Genomic DNA, 26142 nt, shown 5'->3' on the forward strand with positions numbered 1-26142 from the left:
TAAAGGGACTGAAGAGTAGATGATTAATTATTTAAACAAAGAGAGGTTTTAGGGATACTTGGAGATTTGGTTTTTTTTAAGTAGGCAGCCAAATGAAACATAATATTTTTGTTAGGACATCAACAAAGTGTTGACACCTTAATTTCTTAAAAGGAGGTAACAGAGCTTATTGCTGACTGTTAGGAATGTGGCCATTTTATGAAGAGCTCTGACCTTCCTGAGGTTCTTTTTTTTTTTTTTTTTTTACATTTATTTATCTTTGAGAAACAGAGTGAGACAAAGCGTGAGCAGTGGAGGGGCAGAGAGAGAAGGAGACACAGAATCTGAAGCAGGCTCCAGGCTCTGAGCAAGCAGTCAGCACAGAGCCTGATGCGGGGCTGGAACCCACAAACTGAGATCATGACCTGAGCCGAAGTCGGAGGCTCAACCGACTGAGCCACCCAGGTGCCCCTGAGGTTCTTCTTTAAATAAATCTTGGGAAAGGGTCTGGTTGAAGTGATGTGGGAAAAACTGAGGTGCATAAGGTTTGGTGGTCTTCAGCACATAAGCTTGAAGAATAATGTCTAATCTCAATTTAGAATATATATAAGAATATATAATTTTAATTGCCATAAGCTAGAGAAGCTGTTTAGGGTAGAGGGAGCCAGCTGTCCTGTGATAAGACTTAAAGCTAAATTAAATTGGGTCCTGTTAGGTGTTGAATTGGTCTCTGTACCCCATCTCCCCAAATTCATGTGTTGAAATGCTAACTCCTGATATCTCAGAATGTGACCTTATTTGGGAACAGGGATGTTACAGATGTAATTAGTTAAGATGAAGTTATACTGGAGTAGAGTAGGCCCCTAATTCACTATGATCAGTGTCCTTACGAAAAGAGAGAATTTGGACACAGACACGTACAGGAGAGAACAGCATGTGAACATGAAGACAGTCATCTGTAAGCCAAGGAGACAGGCCTGTACAGATCCGTCCCTCACAGACCTCAGGAGAAATAAGCCTGCCAACACCTTGATTTCAAATTTCCAGCCTCCAGAGCTGTGAGACAACAGATTTCTGTCTGTGGTCCTATGGTACCACCAGGTCTGTGGTAATTCCACAGACCCTAGCAACCTAATACAAGTCCCAGTATTGTATTCATTTTTAAAATTTAAATCTAGGAAAATTCAACATTTGAAATTTTGCCACACCTTCATTTAAGAGGTTGGGAACCATTTCTCTATAAGGAATTTTCGAATGTGTAGTCATAAAATTTTTAGGTTCCTGGTAACTCAGACTTGAGTCAGTTGTTAGTCAAGCAGTGTAAAAGGCAGGAATTTATCATGAGCTCAGACCAGCAGCTAGTTTCTGGAGTGTGTATTACGTGGTAATCAAGGGGGAGATTCTCCCCAGTCACCTGAGAGGGAGTTCCTATGTGTATTTTGTGTATATAGATTCAGGCCTGTTACATGACATTTGGAGTTGGTCAGTTTGTTCTATATGAGTTAATAGCACCCAGGGGAAATAAGAGAAGAACACTTTGAATATACATCTCCATTTCAGGGGACTAGAAAAGAATTGCCCATGCTTTTCAACTACCTTAGAGGAAGACAGCGTAGCTAAATTGGGAAGGATCCTGGGAAGTACCTGGCTGTGGCCCACGACAAAGTCCATAATAGACTCAGATTGGAGAGGCCCTGCAAAAGATGATATTGAAAGTCATACGTTAAACACAGCACAGCTCCTTAACTTTAGGATCCATGCCTTAACAAAACAAAACCTGGAAGTGCCCTTAGAATCAGCTAGTGCTCCTCTTTCATTTAAAGTGAGGAAAATTTAAAGTCGGATGGAGAATGCCTGAGCTCTCATGGTTCATAGTCTTTCTTTTTCACATGTTGCTGCCTTCTAAATCACAGAACCATGTGTCCCTTTTCATTCTTAATTAAGCTTTTGCTTCAAAGGAAACTAATTTCCTTGCTTTACTGTTGCGCTTAACACTCACTACCCCAAATTTCAGAAGCCAAGTATTTTTTGAATAGGCAGTAAAACTTTGGTTTCATTTGGGTGAGGACTGCTCCTGTGAATTGCCTTGACATGTCTCTGTCTCTGACTTCGTGGGTGACCTTGGGTAAGTTTCTTAATCTGATTCTTCCTCTGCCAATGGATGGAGGTGATAAGCCCTGTTCTTACCTGGTACAGAAAGCTGCTGCAGCATAAAATGAAATCATGTGAAAATTAAATCATTCATGGGCTCAGCCTCATTAGAAGACTAGGAGCTTAACTTGAGCTCTTAAGAGAGAAGAGATGTTTCAATGAGCAAATGTTCATGCTAGGTTGAATGTGCAGCATTCACCTCTTAAAAAAGAGGAAGGGAAAGCCAAATGACTATGCTTTGGCCATTTTATATACTTTCTCTCATGTGTCTGGGTTTTATGGTACAATGTCTGAGTCTCCTACTTGGTGTTTTAAAACTTACAGAGAGCCAGTTACTTCTAACTTCCTCTTTTTTGAAATAGGAAGAAACATTTTGAAATAAAATGATCCAAATATGTTTTAGGGTTATTAGCCATAAATTTCAGAGCACAGTTAATATGGTTAGCACCTGTGATGTCTTAATTCATCAGGTTAGCACCTTAATTCACAGGTTAGCACCTGTGATGTTTATGATAGAAGTTAAATTCTTACGATAGAAGTAGCATTTAACCTCCATGGGCAGTGCTACAAACATGTTAATTTTAAAAGATTGAGGCTGGTAAGTTATAATGAAATCATAAATAATAATTTCAACACAGTAAATTTACTCAAGGAAAATTACAAAACACCTGACATTATGACATATTGGCAGGAACTTTTTCCTACATTTTTTAAAAATTTTTAAATATTTTTTTTTGAAATTTATTGTCAAATTGGTTTCCATACAACACCCAGTGCTCATCCCAAAAGGTGCCCTCCTCAATACCCTTCACCCACCCTCCCCTCCCTCCTACCCCCCATCGACCCTCAGTTTCCTACATTTTAAAAGATAATACTTGGGGGCGCCTCAGTGACTCAGTTGGTTAAGCGTCCGACTTCAGCTCAGGTCATGATCTCCTGGTTTGTGAGTTCCAGCTCCACATTGGGCTCTGCACACTGAGAGTGCAGAGCCTGTTTGAGATTCTGTCTCTGCCCTTCCCCTGTTCATGCTTGTGTGCGCACGCTCTCTCTCTCAAAATAAATAAATAAACATTAAAAAACAGAAGAAGATAGTATTTTATGGGAATATGTTCAAGAAACAGGATATTTACATGGTCTTGAGCTGTCTTCCCATAAGATACTTACTAATTATGCAAGGAAAAATAGTAACTTTATAGTTAGTTACCTGGTAGATACCATCTTAACTAAGTGATCAAAGTTAGTATCACTAGTAATAGGACAAATATGTACATATTTTGGACCTCTTAATGAGGACACAGCATTACTTCTTTGGTGTTTTTGCCAAAAATGCAAGTTGATCTAATCATGAGAAAATACCATGCATATCCAAATTGGGATGGGGGAGACGTTTATAAAACAAATGGCCTGTACTCTTCAAAAGTGTCAAAATCATAAAAAGAGAAAGAAAAGCTGAAGAACTGATTCAGATTAAAGAAATTATTTGTATTAAAGGAGTTGCCATGGAGAAATACAATTATTTGCTGAATGAAATGTATGATCCTAGATTGGATCCTGAACTAGAATTTTTTTCCCATTTTTTTTTAAGTTTACTTATTTATTTTGAGAGAGAGAGAGACAGAGCACATGAGTCGGGGAGGTGCAGAGAAGGAGAGAAAGATAATCCGAAGCAGGTTCTGCACTGCCAGTGTAGAGCCGGATGTGGGGCTTGAACTCACAAGCCATGAAATCGTGACCTGAGCCGAAGTCAAGAGCTGTATGCTTAACTCAGCCACCCAGGTGCCCCTTTTTCGTGTGTGTGTGTGTGTGTGTGTGTGTGTGTGTGTGTGTGTATGTGTGTTTTAAAGACGTTAAGTGGGGGGCACCGGGGTAGCTCAGTTGATTAAGCATCCAACTCTTGATTTCGGCTCAGGTCTTGATCTCACAGTTTGTGAGATCGAGTCCCGTGTTGGGCTCTGTGCTGACAGTATGGAGACTGCTTCAGATTCTCTCTCTGTTCCTCCCTGGTCACATGCTTGTGTGTATACACTCTAAATAAATAAGTAAATAAATTTAAAAATAAATAACTAAAAGAATGTGAGACAATTGGGGAAATTTGAATAGACTCCATAGATTAAATTTAGTACTATATTAGTGTTTTGATAATTGTACTCTGTATATAAGGTAATATTCATGTATCTGGAAATATACATGAATTATCTCGGGTTAAGGGAGGAGGTTCTACCACTCTTAAACCAGAGTGGTTCTACCACTCTTAATACAGAAAGATCGTGATAGACATGATCTAAAATTACATGATGTATGACCAAATAGAAAATGAAAGTTAATTTCCCCATTTGAGTGAAAAGCTGTTGTTAAACACAGCATGTGTGCCAGTGACAATGTAACATTTATTAAGTTTATGTGGGTTTTTTTCCTGTCAAACTTCTGTTGAGATTGTATTTAATTGTACATTTCATTGGCATGCCACTTTTTATGAATTAATGATACTAGGTTTTTTTATTTAATGTGGTTTAAAAGTATGTTGTAGGATTTTCCAATGAAAATTTGGTTAAGCCTCAAGATTGATAAGAAAAGTTTATCCTTAATAGATACACATTCTCTGCAGCCCAGAAAGATTGGCAAGATTTCAGTAACTGATGATACAAAAACTAAATTGATGTCCAACAGAAAATGTTTTTTGGTTGTATTTAACAAAAGCAAACACTTTGTTAATCCTCTTTTTTTCCCCTCACTCTTCACAGCTTGGTGATCCAGCTATTTTTCCTGCTGTAATTGTGGAACATGTTCCTGGTGCTGATATTCTCAATAGTTATGCGGGTCTAGCCTGTGTGGAAGAGCCCAATGACATGATTACTGAGAGCTCCCTGGATGTTGCTGAGGAAGAAATCATAGATGAAGATGACGATGACATCACGCTCACAGGTGTGTCCCCAGCAGCACCGTACTTTAGCATAGTTTGGGGCAGTTTCTCAGTCCTGTGATTTTTGGGGCATAAGAGTCCCTAACTTGGTTTCAAGAGGCTAGAGCCCTGTAGGGAGTGGGAAATCATATTTTCTTTCTCATCTACCTGAGTTTCGTAGTGCTTTCTCACCTCCTCTTCCTTTTTTCCTAAATATATTGGGATGAATGTGGCAAAATAGAGGTATGTAAGGAGAACCAAGCCAACCTGATTTGTCAGGCATTCACTGAGCACTTAATATGCCATGCTCTATATTCTCAGTAACAATAGGAAGTTGTTTGTAGGGAAAAATATTGGAAGGTTCTTCTTTTACTGCTGTCACAGGAGGCAAAATAGGAGGCCATGAACCAAATGTAGGATAAGGTACTAGGGTTTAAAAAAGACTTCTCTTCTGGTTCAGTCAGAACTAGTAGCCTATTAGAAATGTGAAGAGTTCACTGTGAAGTGTGACCTGGTGGTAATGCTGTTTTCATCAGTTTTAGAAATTGGTGCATGCATTTGTATTTGTATACATTTATGTTCATCTGTCTTGGCCAGAGGTAGGTGTTGGAGATGTTTGAGAAAATTAATTATTTGGAAGCAAAGGCTATTTGAATATTTATTCTTAAATTTGAAAATAATAGGATATTAGCATTAGTCACAATGTCATTAACTAAACTTACACTTTATTGCATGCCAACCATTTCAAACTAATGTTCTTTTTCGTTTCAAGATCCTGTCTAGAATCTTACTTTGCATTTAGTTATTTCTTCTTGGTCTCTTCCAGTCTATAACAGTTCCTCTGTCTTTCTTTGTCTCTCAGTAACCTTGAGACTTTTGAAGAGTACTGATCAGACATGATAGTATGTCCTTCAATTTTATTTGTGTAATATTTTCTCATGACTGGAATGAGATCATGTAATTTGGACAAAGAATACCACCAAAATAGCATTGTCTCCTCAGTGCATCATATTAACATAGTAGATTTTATTTTATTTTTTTAACATAGTAAATTTTAAAAAGTTCATTATCTCATGTCTCACAACAGAAAAAGAAAACTGAAATTAGGTATAATGAAATGATTAGCCTAAGATTATACACCAAGTGACTGAGTCCCCACTGATAACATTGACAAACAACTCTTAATTTTTATATTGTCCTTTTTGTATATGTTTTTTATAAAGCATGTTCTCCAGTATTCACATTTTTTGTTCAGAGGAACCCAATGAAAGTTTTTTGATAAATCTTTCCTTATCAATTGGGGAATTAAATTATGTTAGAGGTTTTTATTCATTACTGACTGAGTTGTGTGTTTTGTATAACAGAATGACTATTGCTGTACCTATATCTGTTGTGTAGCTAGTGGGTTTTTCTAGTATATTCAGTTGTAATTTCTTGATGCCTTAGTGAAAAGCTACAGCTGTCTCTGTAGGTTGGGAATAAGGGTCTCCCCTGAAAGAGTATTTATTCCTGGTTTTAGTCATCAAGGAAGACATTGGTCCTTGGAGAAGAAATTCCGACTAGGAAAGCGGCTCTTGGATCTTTAGGAGAAAGAATTACTTCTTTCTTTTCATCTTGGGCTTAGACTTGAAGATAGCCAATAACAAGATACAAACAGGATCCATGCTTCCTAGAGAATAGAACTGATATTGAATGGGTCCAGAAAATAAGCCATGTTTTAAAAACCACATTTGCTGTTTGCATATTTCTTCTCCCTTTTCAATCTCCCAACCTGAGCTTTTATTTAACTCTTCCATCCTTATTTGAGCAATGTCATAAGAAAGCAAAGAACCCTGTAGCCCTCCTAAGTTCAAAGTGAGGGAGGGAAGAATGTTGTGCTTTGCAGAAACTACGGGAAAAGAAAGAGATGGAGAAAGAAGAGTTTATAAACTGTCCATGTGAGTCCCAGGTAGCACTTCAGATGATACTAAGGAATTATTGTTAATGTTTTTAGGTATGCCAGTAACATACCATACACATGCTGAAATTTTTAGAGATAAAATATGGTTCTTGGATTCCTTTAAAGTAATCCTGGGGTTGTGGGTGTGATGTGTGTGAGGGGGCCTTGGAGGCAGTGATTGGAGTATGGGTGAAAGAAGATTGACCATGTGTTGATAGTGGTTAATGCTGAAAATGGATATGTGAGAATTCATTATACTGTGTTCCATAATTTTGATTTTGTTTGAAATTTTCAATAATAAAAAGGTTGAACTATTTTTATGCATTTGAGGCTTATATGAGACTGCAGGTATCATCTGTGTGCCCTGATTGCAGATTTTCATGTTAACCAAAATACTTTCAATTTTATCATTGGTTGATCTCCTATCAAATTTGATATATATCTGAACCTATAAAAGAAATGTATAGTGGTAAACTACCACTTTTATGTGCTCATATGTTGGAGTTCCACCTAAAGTTTCATTTAGAAAAAGGTTATGGTGTGGGGTGCCTGGGTGGCTCAGTTGGTTAAGCATCTGACTTCAGCTCAGGTCATGATCTTGCAGTCCGTGAGTTCGAGCCCCACGTTGGGCTCTGTGCTGACAGTTCAGACCTGGAGCCTGCTTCAGATTCTGTGTCTCCCTCTCTCTCTGCCCCTCCCCTGTTCATGCTCTTGTCTCTCTCTCTCTCTCTCTCTCTCTCTCTCAAAAATGAATATATGTTAAAAAAAAAAAGTTATGGTGTTAAAGTTTTTTTTTTAATTTTTTTTTTAACATTTATTTATTACTGAGAGAGACACAGCATGTGAGCAGAGGAGGGGTAGAGAGAGGGGAAGACAGAGTCTGAAGCAGGCTCCAGGCTCTGAGCTGTCAGCACAGAGCCCGATGCAGGGCTCAAACTCACCAACTGTGAGATCATGACCTGAGTCAAAGTCAGTTGCCTAACCAACTGAGCCACCCAGATGCCCCATGGTGTTAAGGTTTTTTGAAAGTCATTTGACCATTAGTTCTTACGTATGTGGAGATTCTTCTTCCGTTGCCAGCCTTTGAAATTCTAAAAGTAAAATTACTAGTGGAGATGGTACAAATTATATTTTTTCCAAATAAAAGGTAACCAGTGATGACTATATCCATTAATAAATCTTCTCTTATTAAATAATACCGTTAAGTGTCTCTTCTTTCATATGGATTCTTTTCTGTTTTTACAAGGTCAAACAATTTTTAGTAATTTCTAGTAAGTTCAAATGTATTTAATAAATTATTCCCTAAATTATCATAGTATCCATGCCTTCTGTCTTTGGTATAGATTTTAGCTAGTTGCTAGATCACAGCTAATCTGTTATGAAGAAGGTTTAAAATGCATGCATTAATAGCTTAGCGGGTTTTATTATTGCCAGAAGAAATTTTTGTTATCCATTTAATGAAGGGCTAACATTTTAAAAATATTTTTAAAAGCTGGATGCACTTTTTTGGTTTTCTGTCCTGTTTCATGTAGGACGTACCCGTTTATTTTGCTTTTCTCAATCTAAGCACTGAAACTGAATGGAATAAACAAAGTTTATTAAATTAACATTGATACTAAACATATTTAGCTTGACTCACATTTTTGAAATACAAAAGGTGATGTGATTTCTATATGTAACGGTGGGATGATTTCTACTGTATAGTAAGTTAAAAAAGCAATGGTCAGGTAGCACAAATAGTATACTATTTTTTATTTAAGGGAGAACAAAGAATATAAATGGTATGTGTCTTTACTTATATTTAAAAAATTGATAACCCCCTGGGGCGCCTGGGTGGCTCTGTTGGTTAAGCATCTGATTTCAGCTCAGGTTGTGATCTCGTGGTTTGTGAGTTCAAACCCCACATTGGGCTTTCTGCTGTCATCACAGAGCCTGCTTCAGATCCTCTGTTCCCTTCTCTCTCTGCATCCTCCCTACTTGTACTCTCTCTTACAAAATAAATAAATAAAACTTAAAAAAAAAAAAAAAGATAAGTCACAAAACCAATAGGAATGGTTTCTTTCAGGGAAAAAGAAGGGACAGGGATGAAAGATAGATTCTTTAAACATACTTTGTTTTGTCATTTTTACTTTGGAACCATGTAAATGTTCACATAATTATAAAACAACACTAAGTCCAAAAGAGGAAAAATTAGCAGTATCTAAAAATTGAAGCACACTAAAACAGATGAACCTCATTAAGCTATTGAGATGTGATTTTTTTTTTTTTAATTTTTTTTTTCAACGTTTATTTATTTTTGGAACAGAGAGAGACAGAGCATGAACGGGGGAGGGGCAGAGAGAGAGGGAGACACAGAATCGGAAACAGGCTCCAGGCTCTGAGCCATCAGCCCAGAGCCCGACGCGGGGCTCGAACTCACGGACGGCGAGATCGTGACCTGGCTGAAGTCGGACGCTTAACCGACTGCGCCACCCAGGCGCCCCTGAGATGTGATTTTTAAGGTCGTGCATTTCCTAATGAGATGTAGCCTAAAAAGCAAAAATAAAAATAAAGCTGCTTAGGAATCTTAAATTGTTTTCAATAATATTTTTATTGTTACTTAAAAGCTTGTGTGAGTGTGTGTGTGTGAGAGATATTAGGGTCAAATCAAATAAATAATGAAGTTAATGTCATAAGAAGCCAAGATTTAGAGAGTAAATAAGATATACAAATGTTAAATTGCAAAGTTAAATAAAAATTCTATCATCCTATAAATTCTATATAAACACACAGTATAAATACATAATTCCAAAACTAAATTCTATAATGCTACATTTGAATTGAAAATATTAGTATGAACTCAGGATCGATTTTCTTCTCTAAAAAAACAAAGACAAATATTTTTAGCCAAACATAGGACAACTTGAGTATTAATACGGACAATAACCAGTAGTTGAAACATATCTAATATGTTTAAATCCATGATCTCATAATGCTACACACAAAAAAAAATGGTCACCAATAGGTGATGCTAAAAGCTGTTTTGAAAACTGTTAAGAATCACACATTTATTCTCCTTTCCCTGTTTCAACTATATACTGAGTAACTAGATTATTAAATGAGAAGTTTCTTTTTATTGTGGTATTCCAGGTAATTATCACATATAAAAAATAGCCTTCCCTGCCCCCCAAATTTAACCAGAATTTGATTGAGCCTTCGGAACTGATTACCAGTTTAAAGCAAATGTAGAAAAAACATGTTAAACTATACAATAGGAGTAGAATTAGCAAAATCTAGACGGGGAAACTCTGCAGGACAAGCAGTCTACTTTCTTGGTTTAATTGCAAGGAAAAAAGAGAGATGGAAGGTGACATAGTAATGAAAAGAAACTTCAGAAACTTATCAGTCAGTTGCACTGTGAGGACCTTATTTGGATCCTGATTCAAACAACAACTATCAACCCTCCTCCCACCATCTGCCATATATGATATTTCAGACAGTTGGACATTTGTATGCTATTTGATAGTAAGGAAATACAGATTTTTAAAAAGTGTTTGATAATGGTATTTTTACGTTTTCAAAGCAGAACCCTTATCTTTTAGATATTATAAAATATTTACTACCGGAATATTAGGATGTTTAGAATTTACATCAAAATAATAAGGAAGAGGAGAGCATGGAGATATAGATAAAACAAGATTGGCCATGAGTCAATAATTGTTAAAGCTGGGTGATGAAGACACAGAAGTTCGTTGTATTATTCTGTTTATGTTCGAATGTTTAAAATTCTTCAGAATAATTTTAAATCCTTCAAAATGTATATGTTTTAAGTTCCTCAAATTAGTGTATAAATTATGGTCTCTGAATAAACTTTTCACTAACAATACCAGGATAGCCAGGAGAAACTACTGCTTCTGGGTTTGGGATGGGAAATGTACAAGAATAGCCTGTAATATATCTTTTCCCAGAAGGCACAAAACTATTACTTGGGTCTTGTCTGAAAGACCCAGGCCCCAGCTTTAGTTCCCAGTGGCTGAAGATGGGACGTTTGGAGGTTGATTAAGAATTAAGGTGCACCTGGGTGGCTCACTCAGTTAAGGGTCTGACTTCTCAGGTCACTGTCTCACAGTTCGTGAGTTCAAGCCTTGCGTCAGGCTCTGTGCTGACAGCTCAGAGCCTGGAGCCTGCTTCGGATTCTGTGTCTCCCTTTCTCTGACCTTACCCGCACCCCCCCCCCTCAAAAATAAGCATTTAAAAATTAAAAAAAAAAAAAAAAAGAATTACAGCTGCAGGGGCACATGGGTGTCTCAGTTGACTAAAGCATTCAGCTCTTGGTTTTGGCTCAGGTCGTGATCTCACGGTTCATGAGTTTGAGTCCTGCATCAGGCTCTGTGCTGACAGTGCAGAGCCTGCTTGGGATTCTTTCTCTTCCCCCTCTCTGCCTCTATACTCCTTCTTCCCTCTCTCAAAATAAATAAGTAAACTTTTTAAAAAATTACAACTGCAAAGGATTGAAGAATATAATATGTTAAAACCTTTATATTTTCAATGATGCTAAAAAGTAACTGAATGGCCACTTCTTTAAATGGCCACTTCTATCTTCTATAAAGATGCTAGAAAGCCCATTTATTATTCCGAAAATCAGTAAATAATGTAAAAAATATCAAGTATTTAATTTACCTTTATTGTATGAACTGTGGTTCAAGATAACTAGTTGATGAAGGAAAGTTGTTCTTTATAGAGAATTCTAGCTAACAAATACTGGAGGAATGGTAGGATTAGAATTATCACCATTTTGGAATCCCTTGTGAACAATGGATTTAGGCAGATATCATCAGTAACTGCTAAAGTCAGTTATTTAAGGCTGATGGAGAATTTTATAATGGAAAGATCAGGCTGATAACACCTGAACCTGGTTCTCAATCTTAACAGTACTGAATGAAAACTACCAGATTTTATAGCGCTGCTTCAAGAGGCACATAGAATCAGTTTTGCAAAAAAAAAAAAAAAAAAAAAAAAAAAATTGAATCTAATCAAGCTTCTAGATATAGCTACCAGTTTACAGGAAATACATGGGCCAGGGAGGAACATACTGAGTGGCACCACAGGGGTGTGTGCAAAATCATAAACCTGGGAAACTACAGACAGATAACTCTGTTTCTTCAAAGATATATGTCAAAAAGGAAAAATAAAAAGGGAGGAGGTACGTATCACCAAATGTAATGCATGAGCTTTGTTTGGATCCTGATTTGAATAAATTTTTTTAGAAAACTGAGGCATTAAAGAAATTTCAGTATTAACTGGATAACTGATTTAAAATACAATTTTTAGGGGCGCCTGGGTGGCTCAGTCGGTTAAGCGGCCGACTTTGGCTCAGGTCGTGATCTCGCGGTCCGTGAGTTCGAGCCCCGCGTCAGGCTCTGTGCTGACAGCTCAGAGCCTGGAGCCTGTTTCAGATTCTGTGTCTCCCTCTCTCTGACCCTCCCGCGTTCATGCTGTGTCTCTCTCTCTGTCTCAAAAATAAATAAACGTTAAAAAAAAAATACAATACAATTTTTAACAGGTATGATCATGGTATTGTCTTTTAGAGATATATACTGTCATATTTACAATTGAACGATAGGCGGGGCTTCACTTTAAAATAATCGAGTGTGAAGGGCACCTGGGTGGCTCAGTGGTTGAGCGTCTGACTTCAGCTCAGGTCATGAACACATGGTTCATGAGTTTGAGCCCCACATCAGGCTTGCTACTGTCAGCACAGAGCTTGCTTTGGATCCTCTGTGCCTTGCTCTCTCTGCCCCTCCCCTGCTCACACTCTCTCTCTCAAAAATAAACATTAAAGAATAAAATAATAAAATAATCCAGTGTGAGGGGTGTCTGGCTGGCTCAGTTGGTAGAGCATGCAACTATCAATCTCAGGGTTGTGTATTCAAGCCCCACGTTGGGCATGGAGCCTACTTTTTTTTTTTTTTTTTTTTTTAATTTTTTTTTTCAAGGTTTATTTATTTTTGGGACAGAGAGAGACAGAGCATGAACGGGGGAGGGGCAGAGAGAGAGGGAGACACAGAATCGGAAACAGGCTCCAGGCTCTGAGCCATCAGCCCAGAGCCCGACGCGGGGCTCGAACTCACAGACCGCGAGATCGTGACCTGGCTGAAGTCGGACGCTTAACCGACTGCGCCACCCAGGCGCCCCAATGGAGCCTACTTTAAAAGAATACAATAAAATAGGGGTGCCTGGGTGGCTCAGTCAGTTAAGCATCTGACTTCAGCTCAGGTCACGGTCTCGCGGTTTGTGAGTTCGAGCCCCGCGTCAGACTCTGCTGTCAGTTCAGAGCCTGGAGCTTGATTTGGATTCTGTGTCCCCCACCCTCTCTCTGCCCCTTCCCCACTCATGCTCTCTGTCTCTCAAGAAATGAATAAACATTAAAAAAATTTTTAAGAAAAAAATAAAATAATCCAGTGTGTGTGTTTTAGGCTGGGGGGTATGGGTGAAGGAAGATTGGCTATTAAGTATTGAAGCTGGGCTCTTGATACATGGGTTCATTATATGACTTTCTCTATTTTGTATATGTTTTGATTTTTTTTATTAGAAAAAGCTTAACAAAGGGTTTGAAATTCTTCTTGTTTTTTTCTTAATAGGCAATTAAATTATTATACAAACTAATTATATCATTTTCATCTACCCAGCAAACTTGTTTTATACTTGTTTGTGTAATTAAATATCTAGTTATATAAATATTTGGAAGATGGTAATTAATTATGGAGTTAATTGTGCCTTATTTGCTGGATTTTTTAAAAATTTACTTTTAGTAGTTCATTTTCCTCAATTCATAGAATTTCAAAGCCTTGACAAAGGGAGTAATATGCTTTTTCTTTTCTTTTTTCTTTTAAATTTATTTATTTTGAGAGAGAGAGAGTGCAACCAAGCAAGGGAGGCACGGAGAAAGAGGGGGAGAGAATCCCAAGCAGGCTTTGGGCTGTCAGCATAGCGCCCTGAATGGGGGGGAGGGGTAAAGGGAGGGAGGGCTTGAACTCACTGTTGAGATCATAACCTGAGCTGAAATCAAGAGTCGGACGCCTGAGTCACCCAGGCACCCATAATATGCTTTTTATTAAGCTTTAAATTTACAAGATTTTAAATAGGAGGCTTACGTTTTTATATTTATTATTATTTTTTAAAGTAATCTGTGTACCTAACATGGGGCTCAACCTCACAACCCTGAGATGAAGAGTCATGTGTTCTACTGACTGAGCCAGCCAGGTGCCCTCAGAAGGCTTGAGGTGTTTTGTTTTGTTTTGTTTTGTTTTGTTTTGTTTTGTTTTGTTTTTAGAGAGACAGCTTTTCACACATGCATGACAGTACTTGGGGGGAGCACACAGGAGAGGGGCAGAGGGAGAGAGCGAGCAAATCCTAAGCAGGCCCCACACCTCAGCACAAAGCCTCAAGCTGGGCTTGATCTTTGGCCCACATCCCTGGGGCCAAAACCGAGAGTCAGGCTCTCAACCTACTGAGTCCCCCAGGTGCCCTGACACTTAAGTTTTTAATAAGAGGTGTTACAGTGCTCTGCTTTTAATCACTTTGCTAGAGTTTGTGAGGTATTTATCTTTTCTGATTTTAACTACTACGGAGGAATTGGACTTTTAAGCATTTCTATTTATAGAATATGGCAGTAAAATTTAATTGATTTATTTTTCATTACAATCAGGGGAAATAGTCTCCTAATGAAGAGTATAGTCTCTATCTATCGTTAGTCTCCTAATGAAGTTATGTGCATCTTGACATGAAAGTAAAAAGGACATATACTTTTAGAATTAAAAAACTAGCCAACAATCTATTCAGATTCTCTTGGATCCTTTTTGTAGTAATTCAGAAATGTGACCACTTGGGAAATTTAAAGCCTTTGAAAACAGCTTTTTAAAGCTGTTTTAAAATCCTGCCTCTTTTTATTTTGGCTATCTTCTTGTTCCTTGACTTCCATGTGACCTATAGATGTTTGGTTTTAAGGATACTAGCTGAAATTTGGAATTCTGCAGATACATCTTCCATATTTTCTCTTCTGGCTTGGCAGATTGTGGGGACTCCCAGTGTTAACCATTATCTTATGAGACAAAATATTCTTTGTTAGGAGTTTCTTCCTATATTGAGAGGAGCTGACTAGTTTATGACCCTGAACTTCTTTGTTTTGTATTCATCTTTGAGGAATTGTCCCAGCTCTTTGCTTCTTCAAGCAGTTTTTCCCTTCCATTCCCATTCCTCCTTGGGAAGGCAGTCAACCAAATTAATGTATAAAAGCAAGTTAACTAATCTGCTGTTGTTATAACAGTGTTTAGCAGTTGCACATTTTCTTTTATAATGGCATTAACTAGTTCTCTCATTTTCTTTGAATGTGTAATACTTATTCTAATGCCCTTGCTTCTACTTTATTCTTGCTTTAATTTGTGTCTTTTCCTCTCAAAATATTTAAATCCTGTCTTAAATGACTCAGCTTAGGGCCATCTCTTCAGAAAACTTTCCTAACTTACAAGGATATATGTTGCCTATAAGTGTATATGCCTCTAGTCAGTCTATTCTGTACCACAAAATTAATCAGTTTGTTATTTTCTTAGATAGTACCTGAGTACCGTTACCAGTAGACAAGGAAAAAGGTCATGTCTGATACTATTGCATCTTCCACATTTCCAAGTACAGTTGTTCAAGAGAGATAGGCATTCAGTATTGCCAATTAGGCACTTGGAGTCAGTTAAGAATTTTGTAGGTTCTTGAAGATCTTTGATCTAAAGATACAATGAACTGGTTCAGAAATATTTAGGATATATTTAGGATAATAAGCGATATAATATTCTAATGCAAAGTTAAGCTAAATTTCAAAGACATATCAGTTTCTTAAAAATCTGTTTATAGCATTAATAAAAAAGAAGATGATTTTGTTGCTTCTCTGAATTGAATAGGAATAGAGTAGTACAGTGTGTAAGTAATCACTTTCATTCATTTGAGAACAAAGAACTTTTACTTCAAGTACTGTGTTTAGATTTACTGTTTAATATTTACTGTTTAATCTTGTGTAAAATTAAAGGGCTTTTATTAATCAAGTTACATACTCTCAATCCAACCCTGAATCTGAAAGTCATGATTATATATTCACACATACATACATACACATACAAACTTAAAAGTGATGTGTGATTTTTCCCACAGATATTGAGGGGGGAATAATAGCAAGGAGGAGGTATAAGAGATGTTGGATGATGAATATCACATTCAAGAATCTTGAATTTATCCATGAAAAGAAGGCATTTATAGCTCTTTATGTATTTTCTTGATGCTAATGCTAGAGCTAAGTGACTAAAAGCCATCCAGGAATTCACTGTGAAACTATTTTGGACTTCTTTCTGGGATTCAGAGATGTGTCAAGTATCTAGCATGTCCCTGGATTAAATTTTCATTTACATATTAATGTTTTTTAAGAACATTCAAATACTTGGTCTAGGTCAAATCCACAGTCGGGGAATTAGTGTTCTACAGTACACACTAGAGGAGAATGGTGCCAGAATACTAATTATCAAAGGGTGGTTAGATCCTAATAATGTGACTATGACTAAAACTTTTTAGAGATGGTAGCAATTCAGTCATAGAAGAATGGGAAAAGAGTTGGAGATTAACAGACCCGTGTTCATTCCTGTTAGTTAACTAAGAGTATTGAAGTCAGTGGTAGAGCTGAAAGGGACCTAAGAATACCAACTCAGTCATGTTCTAATATGAAATCTGTGGGCACAAAATGACTTGCCCAGTGACATACTAGTTCAGTGGCATATCTGAGATTTCTGGCTATTATTCCTGGACCCTTTCTACTGAAGTCCGTGCCTATCTTATTTATTCTTGAAATAAGAATTATCACAGAAACAACTAGTGCTTTCCCTCCAGAATGTGAGCTCTATTTTGCTTATTCTTTACCTCTCAGCATCTTGCAAAAGGTTTTTGTTTGGTAATAAAAACCCCATATCTTGCATAGTTTTTTTATTTCTATTTTATAGTTTTTTAATTTTTATTTTTTTCAAATAATCTCTGAGCCCAACATGGGGCCTTGAACTCACGACCCCGAGATCAAGAGTCTAATGATCTACCAACTGAACCAACCAGGCACCCCTTGTGTGATTTTTTTTTAAAGAAAAAGAAGTAGATAAATACTTAAAAGTCATATTCAGTACAGATTTTATTTGTTGATACAAAGTGTATACATAAACTGAAGTATTAAGTGATGTATCCAGGTTCAAGACATCTTTGTGTTTTAGAGCAATAGATGTCTTATAGCTAACTTGTGTTTTCTTTAAATGTATTGTAGTTGAAGCCTCCTGTCATAATGGGGATGAGACGATTGAAACAATCGAGGCTGCTGAGGCGCTCCTCAATATGGATTCTCCTGGCCCTATGTTGGATGAAAAACGAATAAGTGAGTGTTCATGTGTTTGGTTTGTTCATGTGAATATACTTTGAAAACTTGTTCTTGCCATTGCTTGTTATTAGAGATGGTAAATACCAAGAGACCAGAGATTAGGTTTTTATATTTTTTGTGTCCCAAGCACATTTTAGGGTACAGTATTAGTTGAGACACCTTCACTAAAGTATTCAGGTAAACAAGACTTTTTAAAAAAAAAAAAATTGGAGAGTGAGATCTTCAGGAATAAAAAAGTATTTAGTCGTCAGCAGATTTTGCAGAATTTATTCTCTTAACCTCATTGGTAGAAGTATTAGGGTCCAGACTGGCCCAGACTATTATAATTTAATGATCTCAATAGGTATTCACTAGTGAATAGGCAAAAATTCATTGAAAAATTTTCTAACACCTTATGGCAGAAAATTCACTGCTACATTATTGATCTGCTGTTAAACGTTTTTTAAAATTTTATTTATTTATTTTGAGAGAGAGAGTGTGTGTGCACATGTGAGCAGGGGAGGGGCAGAGACAGAGGGGAAAAAGAGAATCCCAAGCAGACCCCACTCTGTCAGCTCAGAGCCTGACACGGGGCTTGATTCCTCTCTCGATCTTGAACCTTGAGATCATGACCTGAACCTAAATCAAGAGTTAGACACTTAACCAACTGTTCCACCCAGGTGCCCCTATTCATCTATTTATAAATCCATGTTCTCCTTTGAGCTCTTCTGACAAGAAAGTAGTCAAACTCATTAATTTATTAATTTAAGTCAATTATTGCTAAATCAGTTTAAGATGTTGAATATTTTCTGTATGCATGACAATGCATTAGGCAATAATGTGATACACGAATGAACAGATACTATTTTTTCCTCCAGTTCACAGATTAATTTTGAAGATATTTATGTAAATAACTGTAAAAGCCAAAAATAAAGGCCATGGGAGGGATAGCAGCATGTTCTGCAAGGAAAGAGGACTCTGGATGGAAATATCAGAGACAGGCTTTATGGAAGGAATTTTCTAACCTGGGATATAAAAGATAAACTTTTAGTGGCTAGAGAGGATAGGGAAGGGCATTCAAGGTAGAATGGGTTGAGCCAGAGACACAGACCTGTAAAAAAGAGAGAAATGTTTGGATAAAAATGCTTTGGTTTAGCTGAAGTATAGCTTTGGTATAGCTGCCTTCTTGGTAGGCAGGAGATGAGATTGGAAAAGTAGGTTTGATCCAAATTGTACAAGCTTCACATGGCATGCTGTGGAGTTTGGGTTTTCTTATCTTTTTTCCCCTGTAAACTATGGGAAAATAAGTCAATTTTATTCTTCTTCTAATTTTCAGCATATAAAGTTTTATAGAATGAATAATATGGTCAAACCAGACTTGGGTTTCAGAGAATAACTTTAGCAGCAATGAGAAGAATGGAGAAGAGAAACAAGATTGACTGGTGATAGGAAGTCAGAGAAGGCATTGAATTAGTCCTGTCAAGCCTGGTCTGACTTAGAGGGTCTGATTTAGGACAGAAGAAATAAAAAGAGACTAGATTTCATGATTTTATTTCTACTTTAATCTTCATAGAAACAGGAAATTATGTGATGAAATTATTTTGATAATACAAAGTTGATTATAATTAGTTATTTTATTTCCATTAGATAATAATATATTTAGTTCATCTGAAGATGACATTGTTGTTGCCCCAATCACCCATGTATCCGTCACATTAGATGGGATTCCTGAAGTGGTGGAAACTCAGCAGGTTCAAGAGACATATGCACACTCACCAGGAACATCGTCGCCAGAACAACCTAAGAGAAAGAAAGGTGGGTGGTTAATTTGTTTAGGGCAAACAGTCAAGTCTTGAAGTGGAATCTAAACATAATGTTTATTCAAGGATATTTCTACAGCAATTAAAACTCACATAATAAAAAATGAGGGTACAAAACATAAAAGGTATATCTCCATATTGGATTCAATAAAAAATTAAAGCCTCAACCTTTTATCTAAACCCTTTTATCCAAACTCAGAAAGAGGTTGGTGTAAGGGAAGTTAGCTTCCTTCCAAAGGACATAGTTAGAAAAATCACTAGCATAGATTCCAATATAAGATTCCTGTGGGAAAAATAATGAATTGGAAATCAACAGGTAAGTAATTGAAGAGGAAAATTTTAGATTTTAATTAGATTTAAATTTTAAAGGGAGTTTTTAACTTTTCACGAATTTAGGACCATATCTGCATACTAAAGTCTGACACTCTTTCCATTTTATTGCCTTCTGATTTTACTCCAGCTTGTATAATATTTTGAGTTTAATATCTTGGTTAATCACCAACCACCCAGTAACTTAACTTCACATAAAAGTAAGGGTAAATCCAAGAGCCAAAACTGAAGAGGGAAATAGAAACACTAAGAAGGAACTGACACTGAAGGGCTGAGACGTTATGTCAGTCTTGATGTCCAAGGCACTTGTGCATTCCCAGCCATACTTAACATAATTAACATAAAAGTGTACCCAGGCTGGTAATAACTTTGGGGTACCAGGCAAAAGCTCTTGTAAAACTGCTCTGGCAAGTCCTACATTTAACCTGAGCTGCACAGAATTTCCTCAAATAAAGCAAATAAAACAAATAAAGTTGAGGTGAGCTCACATTGCAGTATTAAGGAATACATAAGGAAGATAATTCCTGAATGAGAAGCAGAAGACATAGAATGAGTCTAGGATTACTTCTCTAAGAACTTAAGACAGTCGAATTATCAAATACAAACTTTCAGTGAGTATGACTGCAATTATTAAGGCAAAAGAATGAAAAAGTCAAAGAATGAGACTGTTAAAAAATACCGGGTGGAGTGTCTTCTTCCAGACAACATGGAATGACAGAACCTGGTTTGGCAATGATTTGGGGACAACAAAAGAAAAAATTGTAAGTGGGACTACATTAAACTAAAAAGCTTCTTCACAGCAAAAGAAACCATCAAAAAAATGAAAGACAGCCTACAGAATTGGAGAAAATATTTGCAAGCCATATATCTGATAAGGGGTTAATATTCAGAAACACATAAAGAACTCCTACAACTCAATAGCAAAAAAAAAAAAAAAAACTGATTAAAAAATGGCCAGAGGGCCTTGAATAGACATTGAATAGACTAAAGAAGACATACAGATGGCCAACAGGTACGTGAAAAGATGCTCAACATCACTAATTGTCAGAAAACTGCAAATCAAAACCACAATAAGCTGTCACCTCACACCTGTCACAGTGATTGTCATCAAAAAGGCAAGAGATAATGAGTGTTGGCAGGGATGTGGAGAAAAAGGAACCCTTGTGCACTGTTGGTAGGAATGTAAATTGGTACAGCCACTATGGAAAACAGCACAGAGGTTCCTCAAAATGTTAAAACTACAAATAACCATATGACCTAGCAATCTTACACCTGGATACATATATTCAAAAGAAATGAAAATAAGATATCAAAGCAATACCTGCATTCCCATGTTCATTGCACATTAAAAAACATAGGTGGACCTTGAGAGTATGCTAAGTGAAATAAGTCAGAGAAAGACAAATATTGTGTGCTCTCACATGTGGAATCTGAAATAGCCGAACTCCTAGAAGCAGAGAGAAAAACGGTGGTTGCTAGGAGGAGGAAATGGGGAGATGTCAATGAAGGATATAAGCTTCCAGGTATAAAATGAGTATGGGGACCTAATGTACAGCGTGGTGACTTTGGTTAACAGTACAATATGTATTGTATATTTAAAAGTTGCTAATAGAGAAAGTTGCTAACATCTTAAATGTTCACACCCCCAAAACCAAGTAATTATTATGTGAGGTGATGGTATATTAACTGACCCTACTGTGGTAATCATTTTACAACATAGAAGTGTATCACAACATTGCATTGTACATCTTAAAGATACACAATTATATGTCATTATATCTCAATAAAGCTGGAAAAAAATTTTAATTAAAAAATCTCCAGAATCTGGATTTACTTTCCTATTTAAACAACTTGAAAATACAGACAAAATGTATGAAAAAGTGCTATTAAAAGTGGGTATCAGTCAACAAAAGCAAGTGATCTCTGAGAAACAGGAAACAAATGAGGGTGAGCCCTATGATTACCCCACCTTACTGCATAGAGAATTTTTTTGTTTGGCTTGCTCTTTGTTTCCTCTTTTTCTCTTTCTTTTTTCCCTTCCTTTCTTTCTGTCTTTCTGTCTTTCTTTTTTCAGTTTGGCAATTTCTTAAAACATTTAATGCATGCTTAACATGTGACCCAGCCATTCTTCTACTGAGTGTTTACCCAAAATAAATGAAGCCATACATTTATAGAAAAACATATGCATGAATGAATGTTCTTAGCAATTTTCTTTGCAATAATAGCTCCAAACTTGAAACAACCCAAATGTCTATCAACTGCTGATTAAATAAACAAATTTGTGGTATACCTGTACAATGAAGTGACACTCAGCAATAAAATAGAGTATACTATTGATACATACAACAAAAATGGATGAATCTCAGCATAATTATGCCAATTTGGAAAGAAGCCAGATTTTTTAATATATATGTTTCTATTTATATAAAATTGTGCAAACTGCAAACTAATATATAATGACAGAAAATATGTGAGTAGTTGGTTACCTTTGGATTGGGCAGAGTGGGAGAGGTAAGATGTAAGGCTTACAGAGGGGTACAAAGTACTTCTGGGAGGGAAGGATATGCTCACTGTTTTGAACATAGTGATGATTTCACAGGTAAAAACATGTTGGAAGATACTGACTTATAGACTTTAAGCATATGCAATTTATTGTATATCTGTTATACTTTGTAAAGCTATTTTTAACGTGAAAGACTAACATCCTAATTAATAGTGGAAGACTGATGTCATAAGGAACCAAGTAGAACACATAATATATAGGTTAAACAGCAGATTAGTCACTGTTTAAAAGCATTAATGAGTTCCAATATAGATCTGATGTAGAATAAAAAACATGAGAGTCAGAGATGTGAGGATTGAATGAAAAGGTCTACATGTTTGATCAAAGGTCCAGAAAAAGAGAATATGTAGAGCAGGAGGAGGCAGTATTCAAAGGTAATGACTGAGAGTTTTCCAAAGTGACATCCCAGCATGGTGAATCCTGAGTAGCATAACTAAAAGAAGTCCAGATCTAAATACATTATAGAAAAAAATGCAAAACACAGCACTCCCCTCGCCCCGCCCAAAAAACAAAGAGGAAGAAGAGGAAGAGGAAGAAGAAGAAGAAGAAGAAGAAGAAGAAGAAGAAGAAGAAACAACGAGCTAACCAGAGGAGAAACTTGAAGAGGATTGATTTTTAGATTGGCAGCTTAGAAGCTCCCAGTAGAGGATGGGAGTGTTGGCTGTCTTCAAAGTATTAAGAAGAAATAACTGTCAACCAAAAATTCTATACCCAACTAATGTATAACTCACATGAAGCTGTGCACATTGCCATCTTGAATAGTAAGGAAGCCAATGGGAAGGATGGGTATTGGATAGGTTTACTAATGGTCTCTGTCTTGACTGAAACTAGTGGTGAAAACGGTGGGAAGAAGAAAATGATATCAGAAAAGGTAGGTAAATAGAAAGCATAAAATAAGAGGGTAGGAGGGATAGGAGCTAACTAATATTTCTAATATCTTCACTTCTAGTATTTGTTATCATTAACGTGGTCACCCAGAGGTGTCTGCCTCATGAATTGTTCTCTGCAGATTCCTGCAGTGATGGAAGTCACGATACCTGGCTGACTAGGTTTTATATTTATGCATTGAGAGGGGCCTGAAGAGTGACTTTGTGAGAGCAGGGAAGTTGGATGCTTAACCAACTGAACCACCCAGGCTCCTCAAAAGTGATGTTTTTGGTCCTCTTATGCATCTTTAGAAATTTTTCCTACTCAGCTTGGGGATGTGTTCTTAACTAACCTAATGACTTTATCTCTAGAATTCTGTTCGTCTAAGTTCTTGCTCTACATTGCACTAATCCAGAATTTACCCTTGTGACCTAGACCAGATAGAGCCTGAAGAATGTTGGGACAAAATATGCTCACTAAGGTGTCCATTTATGCTTAATCTTCATTGGTTTCTTATGTATAGAATGGTAGTCTATTCGGACAGTATGATCATCTCAACCTAAATCTCAGGCAACATTGCCACCAAGTTGTGTTCCTAGAGAAATGGCAAAAGAAGATCACAAACAAGGCTTTAGAATAGTTGGTTGAGCCAGACTAAGGTTGCACAAACTACATTTAACACTGTTGGAATGGACTTGTTTAGAGATTGAATGAAGCATCACTATAATTTATATAATGTGCAAAACTGTTTTGTGTGAATTAAAAGAAATACAGAAAAATAAGATGATTAAAGATACATAGGAAAATAAAAATAGACTATGTGGTTCACCAAAATTTTGCCTCACATATTTTTCTATCTCTAAAGTTTTGGGACGTTTCTAGTATTTGAGAATTACGTGTATGCAGATGTGAGAAAAGCTAAAAGTCAACTTCTCCTACCATAAAAAGCTTATGTAACCAATAGACAAACTTGTATGGCTTATTTTTTGAGCCCCAGTCTTATCAACGTCAAGAATGTTCCCCCATGGGGCGCCTGGGTGGCGCAGTCGGTTAAGCGTCCAACTTCAGCCAGGTCACGATCTCGTGGTCCGTGAGTTCGAGCCCCGCGTCGGGCTCTGGGCTGATGGCTCAGAGCCTGGAGCCTGTTTCCGATTCTGTGTCTCCCTCTCTCTCTGCCCCTCCCCCGTTCATGCTCTGTCTCTCTCTGTCCCAAAAATAAATAAACGTTGAAAAAAAAAAAAATTAAAAAAAAAAAAAAAAAAAGAATGTTCCCCCAAATTTTAAGAAAGCACTGTCAGTTTTGTTCCCTTGAAGACAAGATATAATGTTTTAAACTTAACCTCATTTTTATAAATGAGCTGATATATACATAAAGTGTTTGTGCTCTAACCTATGCTAATGATAAAATTTCACTGAAGTTACTTTCCTTTTGAGTAAATAGCATTTAGGAGACCATTATGTGTGATCCATGTATAAAGCATTAAAATTTAAGATAAATGACCAAATAGCATTTATAAACAGCTAAATTGTTCATTCTCTTTCACTTTTGAGGGCAGATACTTACACAGAGCTGTTCTGTTTTCAGGGAGAAAAACAAAACCTCCACGACCAGATTCCCCAGCCACTACGCCGAACATATCTGTGAAGAAGAAAAATAAAGATGGTAAGGGTAAGTACTATAATTTCCTTGTAATACTTATAGGTCAAGTAACAGTTAGATTGCTTTAAAATATCTGCATTTTGTAAGGAAAAACTACCAGCTCTCTTGACTTATTGAAATGGATCTTATTGCTGCCACATGCTTATAAAGTACAGTTGGCACTTTTCCATTCAAGAGATTTTTTTATGTACCTGTGTGTCCTTTCATTTAATAATGAGTCTCTTGGGAGAGTTCAGCCAGGTTAGCCTTTCAGTTCATAGACACTTTATAATACTGTTTTGAAGTTCTCATATTTTCATAACTGCTGCCCAAATATGAAAAAAATTAAGGTCAATCCATTTGCTCTGATATAAAAAGAACAACTATTGAATGTTTTGTACAACTCTTTTTCACTGTTTTTCTTAGGTAATGGTTCTTAAAGAGGTAAGAAAAAATTCCTCTCAAAGTGTTTTTTTTTCTCCCTAAGTTATCACAAATCTAATTGCCAAGATTGCTCTGTCCAGACATCTTACATAAGACTTTTAATTGTGTTTAATTTTGCTCTTTCAAATGAAATTGTAATCAGTTCAACAGAAATTGCTTTTGTTTCAGGAAACACAATTTATCTTTGGGAGTTTTTACTGGCACTGCTCCAGGACAAAGCTACTTGTCCTAAATATATCAAATGGACCCAGCGAGAAAAAGGCATTTTTAAACTGGTAGATTCCAAAGCAGTATCCAGGTTGTGGGGAAAGCACAAAAATAAACCTGACATGAATTACGAGACCATGGGAAGAGCTCTCAGGTACATGAAGCTTTTGTAGTTCGTTGTGTTAAGAATATTATTTCCTAAATACTACAAAGTAGGTAACTTCTAAAAAGTTAGAGGATTACAAAAATGGTGAATTTTATCATTGAATTACTAAAACCACACAACTTACAGAAATCAGTATGTATTTAGGGGTGCCTGGGTGGCTCAGTTGCTTAAGCATCTGACTTGTGGTTTCAGCTCAGGTCGTGATCTCACAGTTCCTGAGTTTGAGGCCCAGGTCAGGCTCTGTGCTGACAGTGCGGAACCTCGAACCTGCTTGGGATTCTCTGTCTCCCTCTCTCTGCCCCTCCCCCTTGTGCATGCATTCATTCTCTCCCTCCCTCCCTCCCTCTCTGTCTCTCTCTCTCTCAAAAAAAAAAAAATCAGTATGTATTTAAATTGAAATCTGACTCCAATCTAGGAAAATTTTTTCCTTCAAAAAAAATTTTTCGTGCAAATAACAGACAGTTTCCTTATAAAGGGACTAAAAAATGCAAACCATCAACAGAAATTTAAACTGACCACAGGAGTCATATGTTTGGAGCCATTAAACTTGAATTCAGCACAAAGTTAACAAATAATGGTAATGCAGGTACTTAATAAGAGGGTGCATTTTTATTTATTTTCTTTAATTTTTTTTTTTAACGTTTAGTTGAGAGAGAGACAGAGTGTAAGTGGGGGAGGGTAGAGAGAGAGGGAAACACAGAATCCGAAGCAGGCTCCAGGCTCTGAG

At 36.8% G+C, this 26142-nt stretch overlaps 1 protein-coding gene across 8 annotated transcripts in view; it reads left to right on the forward strand.

Moving 5' to 3' along the window:
- The window catches only part of ELF1 (E74 like ETS transcription factor 1), a 108851-nt gene that overhangs the window by 72283 nt on the left and 10426 nt on the right, over positions 1-26142 (forward strand). For 4 of the 8 annotated variants that reach the window (XM_045478143.1, XM_045478136.1, XM_045478152.1 and 1 more), the window contains 5 exons: positions 4872-5052; positions 17290-17397; positions 19027-19194; positions 24545-24628; positions 25211-25403. In XM_045478143.1, the coding sequence (XP_045334099.1) occupies positions 4872-5052; positions 17290-17397; positions 19027-19194; positions 24545-24628; positions 25211-25403 (734 nt within the window). The remainder of the gene's footprint in view (positions 1-4871; positions 5053-17289; positions 17398-19026; positions 19195-24544; positions 24629-25210; positions 25404-26142) is intronic. The other 4 variants (XM_045478176.1, XM_045478167.1, XM_045478193.1 and 1 more) reach the window with 2 other exon arrangements.

The sequence above is a fragment of the Leopardus geoffroyi genome, chromosome A1 (genome assembly GCF_018350155.1).
Source record: "Leopardus geoffroyi isolate Oge1 chromosome A1, O.geoffroyi_Oge1_pat1.0, whole genome shotgun sequence".
Classification (NCBI taxonomy): Eukaryota; Metazoa; Chordata; class Mammalia; order Carnivora; family Felidae; genus Leopardus; species Leopardus geoffroyi.